Source organism: Pelmatolapia mariae, linkage group LG6, assembly GCF_036321145.2.
Source record: "Pelmatolapia mariae isolate MD_Pm_ZW linkage group LG6, Pm_UMD_F_2, whole genome shotgun sequence".
NCBI lineage: Eukaryota > Metazoa > Chordata > Actinopteri > Cichliformes > Cichlidae > Pelmatolapia > Pelmatolapia mariae.
The window spans coordinates 8870683-8888529 of record NC_086232.1 but is presented as its reverse complement, the minus strand read 5'-3'; the positions used below and the strand labels follow the sequence as shown (position 1 = coordinate 8888529).

The 17847-nt window shown below is 42.3% G+C and overlaps 1 protein-coding gene across 3 annotated transcripts; it reads right to left on the bottom strand.

The window, feature by feature from the left end:
* Positions 1–260: 260 nt before the first annotated feature.
* trmt1 (tRNA methyltransferase 1) lies at positions 261–15909 on the bottom strand. 3 transcript variants are annotated; one of them, XM_063475117.1, is made up of 17 exons: positions 15739–15909; positions 15556–15612; positions 14372–14737; positions 12003–12192; positions 10244–10431; positions 9902–10017; positions 9066–9178; positions 6916–7064; positions 6569–6652; positions 6187–6256; positions 4613–4747; positions 4340–4425; positions 3044–3152; positions 2782–2858; positions 2545–2664; positions 1308–1422; positions 261–509 (listed from the first exon to the last, which is right to left on the bottom strand). In XM_063475117.1, exons 3-17 carry the CDS (start codon positions 14722–14724, stop codon positions 435–437), a joined length of 1980 nt encoding a protein of 659 aa, XP_063331187.1. In that variant the 5' UTR covers positions 14725–14737; positions 15556–15612; positions 15739–15909; the 3' UTR covers positions 261–434. The 3 variants fall into 3 exon arrangements, with proteins under 3 accessions (XP_063331187.1, XP_063331185.1, XP_063331188.1); XM_063475115.1 differs by having other exon boundaries at positions 15556–15909; XM_063475118.1 differs by lacking the exon at positions 15556–15612.
* Positions 15910–17847: the final 1938 nt, after the last annotated feature.

The following is a 17847-nucleotide window of genomic DNA, read 5'->3' as shown; positions in this document are numbered from 1 at the left end:
AGCGTGTCTTCAACCATGCAGCGATGTGAAGCCTCGGATGATCAAAAAGGGTTTTTTGGGTTTTTTTCCCCTTTTAGTGTGAGAAGCTAAATGGCTGCTGAGGTGCTATACAAGCAACTGTTTTTGTAGTGGAAACGTAAAGAAACCTATACAAAGAGTTGCTTTTCATAACGATTTGACCTTTTGAATGACAAAGGTGTGTCAGATTATAATCGTCCGCCTGATGTTATTTATGAATATCAAAAACAGTCTCACAGCAATGACTTTATTGGTGTGAACACAGGCTGACAGTCAAAAAGAAAAAACCCTCTGGCATAGAACTAAATCATGGAAATGTTATATACAGTAACTTTTAAAAGCCAAAACAGTCTGCTGTGCAACATTCAAATTCCACAAATAAGATTATTTTAAAATAAAGGAAAAATATAGAATCATCACTCTATTTTCTGTTCATTTGTCTGCTCAGAGTCATGGGAGTAGCAGCACTCGTCTCCGTGGGTACATGTTCCCTGAAAGACAAAAATATAGAAATACTCATGAAAGCTGTTGGATTCTCATGTAGTAACGTCTGAACAGCCAGCAGTATGTTTTGGCTGTGGCTGCCGAGGCAGCGCGCAGCTTCTCTGGCAGGAAACCAGCAGTGTGTGGCGACCTGCCAAAGCAACCTATGGAGAAGACTAATTCGTCAGCACGAGTCTGCCGTTTCATTTTCCGCCCAGGACATCGAGACTTTACGGGACTAATTAGTATTTAGGTAATTGCCTGCCTTTAATTCAGAGGGACTTGTGTGTGCCAACAGTATGATAAAGAACCCGACGTGCTGAAGCGATCCTCACCTGCAGCGACTCCGTCAGCTGCTGCAACAGTAACGATGCTTTCTGCTCTTCCTCTCATTTTACTGTGCTGTGCACAAACAGTTCTAAATGTTAAACAAGCAGACACCCTTTTCACGTACTCCTAGTTTGTGAGAAAAGAATTTATGATTTTTTTTCTTTTAAGCAACAGTCACCTCATGACGTTTTATATGGCAAGGTAAAGATCCTACAGCAATACAGAGAAAACCCCTCTGAGCATGCCTGGGGTGGGCAGCCTTTTGCACAGATGGCCTCTTAGCTTTAAATGCCCAGCAGCCACAAGAACAGCATCATTTTGGTCTCCACCAACTCATTACTAAAATGTTATGCTATGTTCACCAGCTGGTCACCATCTTCACCTTCAGTTTAGTGGGATGCAGGTAAAAGCGCTATTTAAGAGTTTTTAATGTTAAAAAAAAAAGGTGTATTTAGGTTGTGTTTAGTAAATCTGACCTGTTTGAACTTCTTGCAGGGGAAGGTCTTGAGCTGAGAAGAGTCTGTCATCTGGTTCTTTCTCTTGTTCTGGAACTTTTTCCTCTTGTCTTGCAGGTCAGCAGAGATTCCACCACTGAAGGAGAGAACAAATGAGGAGAAAGATTAACAGGAAACAAGAGAAAAGAGAATAAAAAATAAATAAATAAGTGGAGATGATAGAAGGAGCAACATGTGCAAGAAACAAAGCACACTGGAAGAACATGAACACAGCTTTTTTTCTCTCCAAAGAGAAACTCAGGACTACTTTAAGTAACTAATTAAACTAATTCAGGGTATGTAAGGTTTGGGGGGGTTTTCCTACGAGGGCAATCTCAAAAGTAAGGTCTCCTATCGTTTTAGAAATACAAACAACCGTTTATTTTCAATAATATTTACATCATTTTAAAGGTTGAAGAATCATTTATTTTTCTACATAATCACCATTTCACTCGCTGCATTTTTGTAGACGCTGTGGCAGTTTTACAATGCCCATGTCGTACTCGCTTGCTGCCGCCACAGAATCACCTTCTGGACAAATATTCTTTCAACTTTAGGAACAGGTGGTAGTCACTGGGTGCCAAGTCCGGATTGTAGGATGGGTGGGTGATGAAGTTCCAACCAAAGTTTTGCAGGAGAGTGACAATTTGACGAGCGATGTGCGGACGCGAGTTGTCATGGAGAATGCTTACGCCGTTGCTCAGCATTCCTCTTCTCTGGTTCTGAATTGCCCTTCTGAGTTTTTTCAGTGTTTCACAGTACCTGTCAGCATTTATTGTGGCAGAAAGTCAACCAACAATACCCCCTTTCAGTCCCAAAACACAGTTGTGCACTGCACGCACTTGGCGGTAGCGTTCAGCGAGAGCTCCATTTTCATAGGGCTGCCAAGCCAAGATGGAGCGTCCCAGCGAAGCTGCGCATGCTTGTTTGGGAGTGGAGGAAGCACCGATCACAACAGTGTGGCAAACAGCCGTACGAACAGTTTCTCTACGTCACCACTGCTTTGGAGACCTTACTTTTGGGATTGCCCTCGTATTTCTGTTGTGTTTTATGCGTCTTTGCAGTTTTTTCTGAAGTTGCAGTGCGTTTGACCACTCAAGGCCACCGTACTTCTTGATTCAACTGATACACATTTTAGCTGCTTTGGAAACATCAGCATGTGACACTTGTGACCTCTGGACTATTAAAAAAAACCAAACAAACTTGTTGTTATGGTTACCCAGCTTTGGCGCGAGCTTTGGGTCCCCAGAAGGCCTGAGGATTCTCCTGGAACCGGGTCAGGTGCCGCTTACGGGACTGAGGGTTGGCGTCCTCCCTTACAGTGAAACAGGCCTCAAAGCTACAAACACACAAACATTACAGATCTGCAGGTTAGGCTGTGCATTTTTCAGAGACAGTGGAATCTTTTAAAGCGGTAAATGTGCTCCTGTTTCATGATGGCTCAAAGTGGCCTCACCTGGGCTCAGTGGAGAGGATCTTGAATGCGGGGCTGGTCGGAGATAATTTCTCCCTCTTTACAGGGTTGATTTTCTCCTGCAGCAGATCATCAAACGTGCATGTGTGACTTTAAATGTGTTACACGATTCTGAATAAGCATGTTCACTTCTTATTTGGTGTCGACATTTCCAGGAGGACATGGAAATGTTTAAGCAACAACAGCGTGTGGCTGTGTTCAGGATTACTAAAAATAGCTTTTCTTTTTCTCCTGTAAAGTTTACCCAGCATCGCATGATGTCCCAGATGGCTGCAGGAGGAGCGTCTGTTTTGATGGCGTTTTTACAGGCATGAGAGAGGGAGACCCTGTGCCCAGCATGGAGGAGAGCAGACCTGAAAAGAGTGCGATAGAGGAAGGATGCTCTGATGATTCAGTTTGTGACAAATGTGAGAGGAGGAAGGTTTTCCCTACAGACAGACAAACGGAAAGCCATGGGTAAGATATTTTTTTTCCTCCTGGAATCACTGAAAACAAACAAATGTGGACATTCACACATGCACAGCAGGAGAATAACCTAAACAACAAGGTAGACGATGCCACAGACTCAGTGTTAGATATAAATGGATGAGGAGAGCTTTAAAGGGGGGCAGCTATGCTCACTTCCAACTCCATATTTTTTATTTAAGGATTATACTGGAGCTTTGTATGATTGACAGTTTAAAATAATCAAAATATTCTTATTAATTTGATCCAGGGCTTTGGTGCAGCACCCGAGTTCATCGTCTGTCTGAAAGAAGCCATTTCAGCTCCCTTGCCTTCCCCTCTCCCCTTTCAGGATTGTTTCTTCCGATTGGCTGACCCTTGCAAACAAAAGATTGCAACAGCAGGTGGGATGCCTCAGTCAAAGCCGTGTGTCAGAGATTTCGATATCAAAGTTTGATATGTCGTGTGGTCAGAGATGCTCTTTCAAGTTACTGCTGACTTCCTTCCTTCTATCAGCAAAGTGTGTGTGTGTGTGTGTGTGTGTGTGTGTGTGTGTGTGTGTGTGTGTGTGTGTGTGTGTGTGTGTGTGTGTGCATGTGTGTGTGTGTGTGTGTGTGTTAGTTACAAAGTGCTTTGTAACCTTTCTGGGTGTGTGACGCCTTTCTAAAGAATACATTTTGCTGTCACTGACAGTTCTCTGATCAAATAAAAACTTCTTTTTTTTTTAAAGACAGTAGTGTCTAACAGTGTCTTTGTGTAGTTACACAATTACACATTTGCAAAGAGTTCTATCACAGTAAAGCTGTATCAACAAGCGAAGCGAAGTGGCAATCAGAGAGCGCGTGAACAACACTCCACGATCAAAAATGACTGCGGGTGAAATAACCGCTGCCAACTGCTTCAAAGTGACATGCATCGAGTGAATCACTTCCTGTGTGGTCGCAGCATACAACCTACAACTAATTTTGTAGTTAAGAAAGCATGAGTTGTAAGTCTTTAAGAAATGCATACAGACCATCAGTTGCATGCAAACTGTGTGTGTGTGTGTGTGTGTGTGTGTGTGTGTGTGTGTGTGTGTGTGTGTGTGTGTGTGTACCTAAACTGGAGCAGGGGTGGAGTATTGCAGTGTATCGTGCTGCTCAGATTGTCCACGGTGTAATAAAGTGGCACATCCTCCAACTCCTGAAACATAGAGCACGTCACAGGCAATGAAGCTTCAGTCTGACAGGAAACTACGACTGAAACGTGATCACAGTCTATCTCACACAACAAAAAGCCGGCTAACGCCACCAACCACACCCACGGGACAATCCCATTAAATAGCACCTGTTCCAGCAGTGAGAGCATATATAAGAAGGGGAATGAGTACCTCAGTCACCATGCTCAGCACGCCCTCAATACGTTTAGATGTCCCAAACCTGGAAGGGTGCCCCGACACGGCAGACAAAACCTTCTGGACGAACTCCAGGTCGTGGATGGACTCTGCCCAGATCGGACCGCCCAGCTGCAAAGAGGAGAGGTAGAGGCTTCAAATGGAGTTTTATGCATGCCCACACAGTAACAACCAGAAACAAGCAGGCCAGTTTATGGACATATAAACCATTTAAGTCAGTGACTCCCAAAGTGTGTGCTGGGGACCCCTGGTGAGTCGCAAAGGTACTGCAGGTAGTCAGCTTGAACTTACATCTATGTACAGTAATACATTTATATTAATTTATTTATTTCAATAAAAAAGTGAATTAAAGCTGGTAATAGCAGGTGGTTAGTTTGTGATATTACACATTACTCCAACCTAAATTCACTGCTATTATATTGAAGTTGATGCCCCGTTTGGCAGGTGTGTTGCTTTAACACGGTGCATGTGACTGGGTAGCATTAGCAATTAATAGCCAACAGCATAAACAGAGTCGTTTATGTTTCTTGAATGAAAATTTCAATGAATCCATCTTTCTCTCTTGTATTTTGATTAGACTGAAAACTGAAGCTTGGGAGGTCCCTGTGGGATTTTTCTGGTTTTAAGTGGGCCACTGCACCCTTGACTTTAAAGTCATTTTAACAAAACTTTAATGGGGAAAAAAAAAGTCAGCTACCTTTACATTTGTTCCCAAATACAATATAATCACATTTCAGTCAGAACCTCTATAGTCAGACTGTTTTGTTCCATCAGCAGTCATTTATGTGGCCACTTGGCGCTGTTCTGGGACCGGTCATGTGGAAACCCAGGTGAGAGAACAGAGCAGCCATAAATGACAACACAACCATACTGATTTGACTGGGCACAGCACAACAGGTGGAGTTGGGTTGCTAGGCAACTTACAGATGCCCACAAATTTTAGGTAGGACAAAACAGCTTCAAAACTGTGCTCTATAAACACAGATCAGCTGATGTGATTGGTGTTAGTCCTGCATGAACCAGCACTACACTCGACATTCTGAAGTTTTTCAAGTGAATCCACAGTTTCCACAGTCTGATAACTTGTGCTGCAAAGTCAACGAAGGCGATTTTAGAGTACTTCATTATTCCATCTGCTAACACATTTTATAGAAATGCTAATTTCACTTCCCAGCAGCACTTAGCACCTCCCCACAGTGCCAAAACTAGTACCAAATGGTTTGCCAACCATGTTATTACTGTGCTCGATTAGCGTAAACCCCACACAGAATCTGTGGAGTATTTTCAAGAGTAAGATCCACCCGACAAGCTGAAGACAGCTGTCAAAGCAACCTGGGCTTCAGTAACACCTCAGCAGGGCCAAAAGCTAATCGCCTCCATACAGTAATACGTGGTAAGGAGGAGGCCCAGCCAAGTACTGTGAATGTATCAGTGATCATATGCTTGAGAAGTGGGACATTTCTGCAAATCGTAGAAGCCATAACCACCAAAACAAAAACTGTAACCCAGAGCGAATGCTAGCACACTGACGTGACGTGTCTGTGCATCACCTGATGTCTCTGTCCGCAGTGCTCACACTCTGGTCCAACCGGTGGCCCGGTGGCAGCAGAATACTTCATGCTGAAATCAAACAGACATCGACTTTACCGCACGCAGTGATCATCAAGTAACACAGAGGGGTTCTCTGAACAGCAAACCTCACATTTAATAGTAAAGCATTTAGCCAAACGTATCCATCCATGGCTCCTTGAACTCAACCTTTTGATTGAGTTCAACCTAAGATTTTTACATCCAAAAAGAATGTTATTTTACAGAAACACCATAAACTGAGGACTTTATTTCAAGCCGCCAGTTTGCTGATGAGCACACCTCGACTGAACCATCACACACAGAACCTCATTAGAAGCAGCAGCAGAGTGTTTAGTGTCTCACTGTTTTCCGTTGCTTGTTCTCCTGCCCATTCTCTGCAAGTGGAAAGCCCCGCAGCCGACACAGTTGTACACCAGCGCCTGCTTACTGCAACAAAGAGAGACAGGACTCAACTGCAGTGTCATTTTGTGTTTCAATACTGAGCACATCAATCATAATATAATCTTTTAGTGTCACGTACCCAGATTTCTATTATTCTATTAGCACTTTACTTTTACCCTCACAAATCCCCCTGCTGCTGTTACTTTGTGCATTTGTTCCTGCAGTGACCCAGTTTCAGGATCATTCATCTTTCATCACACAGGATAGATCAGCCTTTGTTAGCAGACAGTGCGTGTGTGAGCGAGCACCTGGCTGAGTTTTTGACTGTAGCCTGTCCTGTGAAGACGCGGACGAAGACCCGAATGTAAAAGTCGACGCTGACGGACAGCAGGGGCTGGATGTATCGCTGGTACACTCCTGCCCTCTGGTCCAAACTGTGCAGGATGATGCGCAGAGCCTGGAGTTCAAAGATGGAGAGAGGCACGTATTCAGCACTTTTTTTCTCTTGCTGTGAAAATCTGGAAAACATCTCGGATCTGTTTACAGGGATGTGAGGAAATTATGTTGGATAAGAAGTTTTATTCGGCTGCAGAGGGGTTCTTTTTCATCAAATCAAATAGAATTTATGAGGTTTTTTTAATGATCCTTGCATTTATATTCCATTACTGCCACTCACAGATAGAAAAGGTGTGAATTCTACTACTGTGTGGAAAACTACTTGTGCTATATGCAGCATGAAATCAGATCATGATAGCACATGAGAATGAAAAAGAAGAAAAGACCTTTATGAGAACACCACACGTGTTCTGGCTGTGGTGCAAACACATTCACCAGTTGCTCTTTTCTTGTATTTCTGCCAAAGAAAATATTCAACACGAACGGCGTTGCCTACACGACGAGTCTTTGGATGGTTGCCCAAGTATACTGTGTAATTTATTGTTATCCATCTGGATCCCACTGAGACAGCTGCATGTTTGACTTGGATGACTCGATAAGCCCTTCACCCTTATTTTAAAAAGCCACCTACAGGTCTTCCTGTCTCATGTTTCCCTACAGGCAGGTAACAGTCATGGCAGTCCTCGTGACTTTCACTCATCAAATAAGTGTAAAATTTATCCTTCTGCTTTTCAAACATGTAAAATTGTGTGGTATATAGAGATATTTTATGTGTCTTTTACTTTTTTCTGTATTTTCTGCATATATTTTGTTATTTTACTAATATTTAATTTCAATCCAATTCATTTTTATTTATATAGTGCCAAATCACAACAACAGTCTCCTTATATTATAAAGGTAAAGACCCTACAATAATACAGAGAAAATTCAAAAATCTGACGAAACATGAGAAAGCACTTAGCAATGGTGGGAAAGAAAAACTCCCTTTTAACAGGAAGAAACCTCCAGCAGAACCAGGCTCAGGGAGGGGCGACCATCTGCTGTGACCCGTTGGGATGAGGGGAGGGAGACGAGACAAGGGCATACTGTGACCGTGATCCAAAGATTAATCAATTACTAATAATTAAACACATAATGAGTTTAGAAGAAACACCCAGTGGATCAGGGGAAGCCCTGAGCAGCCAAGGCCTATTGCTGCATAACTAAGGGAGGATTCGGGGTCACCTGATCCAACCCTTTAATCTTAAAGGTAGAGAGTGTTTGTCTCCCAAATCTCAACAGGAAAGGGAGCCACATGTAAGCCTGCAGTCTGAGAGTGAAGTTATCTACTGGGGTGATACAGTACTCTGAGGTTTTTAAGATAAGATGGGGGATGATTATTAAAGATCTTTTATGTCCTGGATTTAACAGGGAGCCAGTGAAGAGAAGCCAAAATAGGAGAAATATGCTCTTCCTTTCTAGTCCCTGTCAGTACTGTCGCTGCAGCATTTTGGATCAACTGAAGGCTTTTCAGGGAGTTTTCTAATTACATGTAATAAAACAGTCAATTCTGAGTCTCTCATCCTCTGACTCCAACATCTTGGACTGCAGTTGGTGACGGCTGTCCTGGTGATCCGTTACTAGCTGGAGGTCCAACTTATACTGTACCTGAAGCAAGTGCAGGCTTGATGCCTTCAGGTTGAACAGAAAGTAGAGTCACCATCTGCGGTCCAAAATGGAGGAGCTGGAGATGATCCACAAGAAGAGGAACTTCTGGAGAGGTAGCCAATCATTGCTCTGCTATTTCTTTTCCCAAAGTGTACACACTGAAGGATTATAACCTCAGAAGATCGCAACAAGAATAAAATATCATTTGTTTTTGACGTCACGAAAACTCACTTGGCTATATTGAACGTACGATTACTTACAGCGTCACCGTCTCACTCAGATACATTCTGCATGCTCACACACTAATGCAAACATGACTGTACATGTACTGCATGTGTCATTTTCACATTTCTGAGAGTGAGCCAGAGTGTGGAGAGTGTGTGTGTTTGTTTGTGTGTATACTCTGTGCCCTCACCATTTCATGACAATATTTGGCTTTGATGGAGACTGAACCGTATTTGCTGTAGCAAGTCTCTCCACTGTTTCCTGCCATCACCGCCATGTCTGTACAGGTTACACATAAAAGACCTGAGAGAGAGAGAGAGAGAGAGAGAGAGAGAGAGAGAGAGAGAGAGAGAGAGAAGACGAGAAATCTAAAAGACTGAAATTCATAAACCCACAGTGTTTGGCTTAACCATGTAGATTAGACATCATACATATATACAAAAAGACACACACACACACACACACACGCACGCACACGCACACTATTCTCTGCTTTGTGACAAACAAAGTGATTTTGACACTTAAAGTGGATCAAACCAAACAAGAATTATTTCACTAACAATCTCTCGCCCACTTCCGATCAGCTGCCAAACTGATTTTATGGTGAATTTTGAAAATTAATCTGAATTCACTTCAGATGAAACGCAGTGTTGAAAACGGCTCCGTGTGGTGTCAGCTTCTACCTCCATTATTGGGCTACATACCCCACAGGCCATTAAGCTGGCAAGGGGCACTTGACCGAGCTCCTTAATGTACGATCTTTACTTTAGAATATAAAGCACCTAGAGGTGGCTGTTGTTGTGATTTGTTGCTATAAAAATCAAATTTAATTGAAACTTTCAGCCAGTTAACATTTAGTCTATCACACACATGCACCATGCTGTTGGCTTTTTAAAAGACTGCATACATGCATGTGTCAGCAGCCTCTGTACTAGTTAAATACTTGCGGTTACAACAGTGATCTGAAACTTTCCACATCCCTGAAAGTCATGAAACCTAGAAGAGCTGCTACGGTGAACTACCCACCTCCTTCACTGACAGACTGAACGGCAGCATCCAGGAAAGAGGCCGGGCTACCGTAGGGATCCAGATCAATGACATCATAGCGATCCTTCTTCGCTCGCATGTCATACATCAGCATGCTGTGTTTAAAACCCGGGAGAGAAATTTTTATTTATTTATTTTAAATGGTAAATTTGGATAAAAGCAACAAAAAAAGATGTTCATGAGAAATGTGAACAGGAGGTCAAAGGTAAAAAGTGAAGAACAATGAAAACAAGAAAAGTATGGGGGAAAAGAAGATGGTGCTGAACAGTGGAGCTGATAAAAGTGGGAAGTAAAGCAGCAGAACATGCTGACTAGTCATACCTGGCATCTCTGCAGCTGGCCTGGAGCAGGTGGCTCACTCCGTTGTACTGGGCATTCCTGGCGATCAGAGCTGCCGCCTTAGCAGAGAAGTCGTTGGCAGTGACGCTCTGCAGGCCTGGGACCTCCAGAGCAAAACGCACCGAGCGCAAACCAGATGCTGCTAGGCCCTCCAGGACACGCAGACCATGCTGACACAAAAGGTTTGGGGAAACACACTTAATGTTTCACAAAGACACACACACGCACTTTTTGGCCTCTTGGCAGCAACAGAAACAAGTCCTGAACACGAAAATTACACATTGCTGGCCAATAATTACGAGCTCTTTAATCAAAGAGTTGCTTTACGTTTTTGAATATACACCACATCTTCCAAATATATGGTGTAGTAGTCTCTGATATAATTCAGGTGTTCCTATCACTTCCATGGCCACAGGTGTATAAAAACAAGCAAATTTGTGGGAACAGTTTGGGGATGGCCCCTTCCTGTTCCAGCATGACTGCACATCAGTGCACAAAGCAAAGTCCATAAAGACATAGATGAGCGAGTTTGGTGTGGAATAACTTGACTGGCTTTCACAGAATCCTGACCTCAACTCGACAGAACACCTTCGGGATGAATTAGAGTGGAGACTGTTAGCCAGGGCTTCTCAGCCAATATCTGTGTCTCACCTCACAAATACACTTCTACAAGAATGCTCAAAAATTCCCATAAACACTCCTAAACCTTGAGTAAGATTTTCCCCACAAGAGAGCAATATAGTTTACAGTTACATCTAATTTACTCTCATTTCACTTCATTTTGGTCTCCAATAACTCGATAATAACAATAAAAAAAAGAATCCAACTCTTTAACAACAACATTCTTCACTGAGCTCATGATTGATCATCGACTCTGCAAAAGAATGTAAAGACTGACTGGAAGACACAGAAACAGTGCTGAGGAGAATTTTATGTTTACTTATGTGGAACAACTCTTTATTTTTCCCAGGCCACTTCACAACTGCTGAAACAGAAAATGTGAAAACATTGCTCCCTTTGTGTACATATTCCCTCAAAAAAAATTTCATTTTGAAGCCGGTCGCAGCTCTCAGGTTTTTCCTTCCTTATTGAGAATTAATCAACTCAAAGTGAAACTGAAACTAATTAAAAAATGTGAGAGCTGTATTCAGGGAAAGTTGGGATCACCAGCAACTGTTCTAATTAACAAAACAAAGACAAAAACCTTCAGTCTAATGACACTAATGAGATTATTTCAACTTCATGACATGTTTTGAAGTTTCTTGAAAATGATCCAATTGCCTCTCGACCACTTGTGGCCCCCAAAGTGTGAAATTGGCCTTTATCAAAGGATTTTCCACTGGAACCAGTGCATATGATTTTAGCATGGGAGGTCCCTCTGGGCAGTAATGCCTGGCTTTTAGATACAGAACCATTCACATAGAAATACAAGTACACCACTTGTTCTGCATTATTCATGTTCATTATCATCCTAAAGTCTTTAATGTCATTTCCTGTGTGAGGAGCGATGTTACAGGTCAACAGGTCATTTTATTGGAGCCAAATGTTTTCAGATGGTGTTTAATTTAACTTCCACGTGTAAATAAATCAGGTTCTGGATCGTACGCATGAACAAAATTTGGATAAAAAAAGCTGGATACATGTACCATTAAAATCCTGCATTTGTATTCATACATAGCAATAAAAACCTGTTGGTGTGCAACTGCACTAAAAAATACATAAATAAATCACTCTTACATACCTCACATTTCTCCCCCACAGCTGCCTTTACAGCTGGCTCCTCTGATCCGTTTTTCTCCTCCGTCTGTGCCTCAGCCTCGTTTGTCTCCTCTGACAGAGAGACCACCACCCTCTCCTGTTCGCCTGGCACCACCACCTTCACCCCTCGCTGAGCCAGCAGCTCTCTTGCAAACTCTGTGATCACAGCACATCTGGAAAGAAGAAAGGGATTGTTTACTTCTAAATGCACACGTGAGAGAAAAATGAGAACGGGGTCCAGGCAGAGCAGTAACTCTCAGGACCTTCTCTCTCCTTCAGACACATCTCCTGTGACTACGTCCACACGGATGAAAGACCAATAAGAAAATTAGAGAGAAAAAAAATTAACAAATCCTGCTCTGTAGTTTCTTGTAGTTGTGGATCGATCTTTCCAAAGATGCTCAAACAAGGTTGTCAAACTGCAACTGAGTGATGAGTTTTCTATGTAAAGAGAGCAGCCGTGTCCTGCTGAAGGTTTTAGGTTTTCAGTCTTGAGTGTTGCACTGAAGTGTTCGTCTCTCAAAACTACCTTGCAAAAAGACAAATTTAATGAAACTAGATGGTTTCTTGAGAACAAAGAGCAGGTCTCGATTGTGCCACTATGTGGCCAGTAGTAAAAAATATACGGTATGGTACGGTTTTTTGTTTTGTTTTTTGTTTTTTTTAAATGGCAAGTTCTTAAAAATTCATCCTGTAAAAAAGAAAGGTCAACAAAGCTCAGGAAGTTTGTTGATTGTTTAACATCGCAAATACTTTTGAGGCCACTGTAGAAGCGATTTTTTAACAATCTTCTCCCTGACCAGGGAAAGTCACCAGCATTTCAGGGGTTTTTGTGACTTTTTTCTATTAATTAACACACTTTTGTTAATGAAATGACAGGAAATGCACAGATTATTACTGTACATAAAGGATGGATGAAGCCATAGGGACGTCACCGTCTGATGAAAGTGAAATCCTGCCCCGAGGCAGGCCACTTCAGCACCGGGACTCTTCTACTACCATGTTAAATGATGCAGTGTTCACGTTTTCCCAAACAGAATTGCACAATGTGAACAGTTTTCCACTTTGGCTCAGCCCATTTTAAATGGGCTTTGGCCCCTCAAACGACAGCGTTTCTGGAGCATGTTCATCCCATGATTTAACCGCCAGTAGATAGCCCGCTGACACTGATTTCTGGAAGTCTTCCTGACCCCACGCAGTGGTTTCCATAAAAGAAACATGCCTGTAATGCAGTGCTGCCTGAGGGCATACAGTAATGATTTATGGCCTTGTCCGGTCCGCACAGAGATTTCTGTAATTTTACAGATTTTTTGGATTTTGATTTTTCTCAGATTGGTGAACCTGTGGCCAACTTTATTTCTGACAAACTGTCTCTCTAAGATGCTTTTTTGATTCTCCATCATGTTACTGACCTGTTGCCAAATAACCTAATTAGTTGAAAAATGTTCGTCCGAGTGACTCTTTATGTTATCACTTACTTTTCCAGCCTTTTATTCCACACAGCCCAACGTTTAAGATGTGCAATTGCCATAAAATTCAAAATGAGCAAATAATTTAATAAAATGTCTCAGTTTATGCACTGCAATGTGTTTTTATTTACATTTTACACAGGGTCCCAACTTTTTGCACTTGGGATTGTATACTGCTTTGTGTCTGTGTTGCTCTGGATAATTAAATAAACACGAGCTACTATGACAGAAACACAGGAAGAAGTGAGACTTCAGGACAGAGTCAATGCATGGATCATCAGAGCCATGAAAATAAAGAAACTGCATATGTTCACAGTGCATATGTTTGGGGAATACAAGCTATTTTATTAGTTTTATGGGCATGCTAGACACAATTACTACCTGCTGTAATTTGTTTTACAGAAGTAATATCCTTGTGCTAAACAAAACGCTCTATTTACACCACATATTCCTACTAAACACACATGTCACAGTTCATTGAGTCACTTTAGTGTCAATGTTAGGAGGCTATACTTAAGGCTACAGCACAGGTTACAGGAGTGGGTACAGAGCTGCATTCTAGATTTAATCAGAGCTACAAAAATCAGTCTTAATTACATAGCTACAGAGTTTAGCTTGTCCAACTCTCTGACATATGGACCCAACAAGTAGGGGCCTTGTCTCTCTTTAATATACACACTATGTTTCATAAAGTGTCAATGACATAGTCAAAACATGCTTATATCACATCTCAATGAGCCTGGAAAACCCTGGATTTAGACACCTTATTTTATCTAAATCACACTTTGACTGTTACTGTTCCACCTGAAATCAGTTTTTCTTTTAACATGGAGACAGTTGTGGATACTTTGCAAGTGGCAATAAAGGCCAAGTTCATACTCACGTTAAATCTCTGTTGAACTCCTGCACTGGGTTATAAAACACCTCATTGGCACTGGGGAACAAGATGGCTGCCTTTCCCTCTTTAACCACCGTCTCTCCTGGTAACAGTCCCACAGAAGGCATCTTCTCCTGGTCACCTGTAGAGCTAGTGGCGGACTGGCCCGTGCCATCTGCTGAAGATTCAGCAGATGCAGCTGGAGGGTTAGAAGCAGGAACTTCAGTTTCCATGAATCTCACTCCCCTGCTAGCAGCAGCTGCACTCCACCGAAATCCCTGTCCGGCTGAACGTGTGCAAGAGGGATGCAGGTGATGGGAGATGATGAAGGGGAACAGCTGGGCTGTCCGCACCAGCATAAAGCCACAATGGCTGCAAGGAAACACACATTTAAAATGTCTTAAGTAATATATTGGCTTAAAAAAAAGAACAACCTCACAGTTTCCTCAACACAGACTTGAATCACGCACACCTTCAATAAAGAGCCGTTACATGCAATTCTTAATGGTACACTACAGCCTTGGCAGTCATCAGATCTCAAGAAAATTTGGGTCATTTTGTGTGAGGCAGCACACACTACAGCTATGACAATACCACATCAGTAGAGCTTGACTCGTCTGGAGTTCATGCTTTTGAAGAATCAATGGGTGTTCTGCTAACACTGGTGGCCAAAACTCTGGATGCTGGTTTTTCCTTAGTCATAACTTTGGATATCCAAGTCATCAGCTACATTAGCATTAGCACATTAACTCCGTTATAAAACAGATTATCTCTAGCTGATTTCTTTGAATGAGCAGCTAAGCAGCTGTTAATCACTTTTTTGATTAATAAAAATAAATGAAAGTGAGAGGTGCAATTTTCCTAGTTTTCTTAGAAAAGCTTTAAACGGCAAATAGGTTTTCTGACCGAACTTAGAAACTCATATTTCATTTGTGATGTGACAAAAAGCCACATACCCGAGCCTTTCCTTTGACTGGAGTGTGAATGAACACATTCATATGCATTTTAGCACACTGGTTTATCATGCTCATCAAAATGTTAATGGTATCCTTTGAGTCCCCAAAGAAGTTTTAACTTTTTAAATGGCTTACACAGCTGCTGCCGAGTACAGGTTAGCCCAGTCACTGATGGATTAAGACTTCTTCAGCACTTGAATATTAAATATCCTCTAAAATGTACTTTTAACTCACCTTTGTAGCTTCTGGAGTTTAGTCGTTCAATAAAATAACAGTGAGTAAATCTCTGCTCTGTTGAAAGGGAGCAGAAACGGATGTTACTACGGCAACGTTTCTGCATACAGCATACGTTATCGCCGCAAACTAATTAGCATGTTGTCTAGCTAGGCTAAATAAGCAAAGGTTAAGCGCTTTTACCCGTGTCACCTCCTCTGCGTGGACACTGGCTCTCCTGTTTTCTCAGAGGTTTTATTTTTTGTTTCCAAAGCAACGGGCACCCCTGTGCTAGCTGTTTACTCTCTGTTACACACCGCTTGCGGTTCGCTCTCACGTTAACACATGGAAGCTGCCATGTTTGACGCGAGCGACTCTACGGAGGCCCGCGCGGGCAGAAAAGAGAGCGCTAAAAAGGCTTGCTCCCCGCCCCCTCCCCTCCGCCCCCTCCCCTCCGCCTACAGCCGTGTAATGTCAGGGAAACAGTGTAACGTGAGGACACATGAGAGAGAGGGTCTATCGCTCTGCCGCTGCGCAAACTGGCCTACTTTCCCCCGCAGTGAACATGCGAGGAAACTGGAAAACACATCAGTCTGCTTTCATGAATAATCTAATTTAATCTCACCGTGCCCGAAGTTAGTGATGCATTCTGATGAAAAGGCTAAACATAGCCTATGGATTAACTCAGACCTATGATGTGAGGAGATAAAAACTGCCTTAGAGAGAATAAGGTCAGCTCGGGTCAGTGCCGTGCGGCTGTACGCGTTGTACAGGAGCGGTTAATGAAATGTAGGTCGTTATTGCGTGACAATGATGAGACAATTAAAAGCTTGCATTTGTGCTGCTCTTGCCATTTTCTTGCAAATGACAATGCTGTCATACCCAGGGTACTGTGAGGAGAGAGACAGCGTCAGGCGTGATTCATGTATGTATTTCCTGACAGGAAATACATAACATGAATCATGTCTTATTTTTATTATAGAGAACAATGCTGGAAAGCTGTAGCCGCACCAACTACAAGGGCTTTTTGCACAATATCAGCAGTGCAGTCCTGAAGAGGGTCACTGTGTCACTGTCTCTGTTTTGTGCTTCTGTGGCAATCTAATTACCACACAGCAAACGCGGGTCTGTTAATATTCCAGCAGATAAAAACGACATTTTTATTCAGATAATGTGGCGAACATTAGAACCCAGCAGTTCCTAGCAAGTATGACCTTCCCTACAACAAGCCCGACTTCCTAGACAGTTATGTCCTATTTCAGATGCTTGTGCTTTATTCGATTATCTTTTATTGCCACTGCAGAAATCCTATCACTTTGTACTCATTATTTAAAAGCATAAAACATGCTGAAAACATTGTGATTCACACAGTCACTGCACACTTTATCAGCTACACCTCTTCATCTACTTGTAAATTCAGTTTTCGAATCAGTCAATCCCATGACATCAGCTCAGTGCATTCACAACCGTAGATATGGTCAAGATAGCCTGCTCACGTTCAATGTCCAAAATATCTAGTGATCCCCAGTTCTCTGGGTGAAAATGCCTTGTTGATGTCAGAGGTCAAAGGAGAATTGCCAGAGTGCTTCAAGCTGAAGGCAACAGCACTGAAATAACCACTTGTTAAAACCAAGGTATGCAGAAGAGCACCTCTGAATGCACAACATGTCAAACCTTGAAGAAGGTGCACTACAGCAGCAGCAGACTGTACTGCTGTCAGCTAAGAACAGGAAACTGAGGTTACAGTTGACAGGGGCTCACAAAAATGAGATAATCAAAGATTGGAAAAATGCTGTCTGGTGTGAGGCATCTTTGCATAGATCCATCCTTCAGATCCCTCACTGTACTCAAGTAGTGTCCACAGTTGCCAGATCCCAATCCAGTAGACAACTTTCAGGATTGGTGGAATGGGAGACTGACATGATGAATGTGCAGCTATCAAATCTGCAGCAACTGTGTGATGCTGTCATGTCAAATATGGACCAAAATCTCAGAGGGATGTTTCCACAAGTTGTTGAATGTGTGCCACAGAAAATGCCTTCAAAATCAGCTGATTGCAAGTATAAACAACTTTTATGAGTCTTACTACGAGCCTGCATCACAGCCAAGATTATTTTGATAAAATACTTGCATGTTTTTTTCAGGTTTCAACAAGGTGCTCTGCTACACCTACAGCTCTACTGAAGCATAAGATGTATGGAAATGTACACTACAGCATGCTATATGAGTACTGTAACAACTGCTGAAGCCATTACTGGTTTAAGTACAGTTTCTCTCACTATATTTTTTTACATTAACAAGTCTTCTGCATGT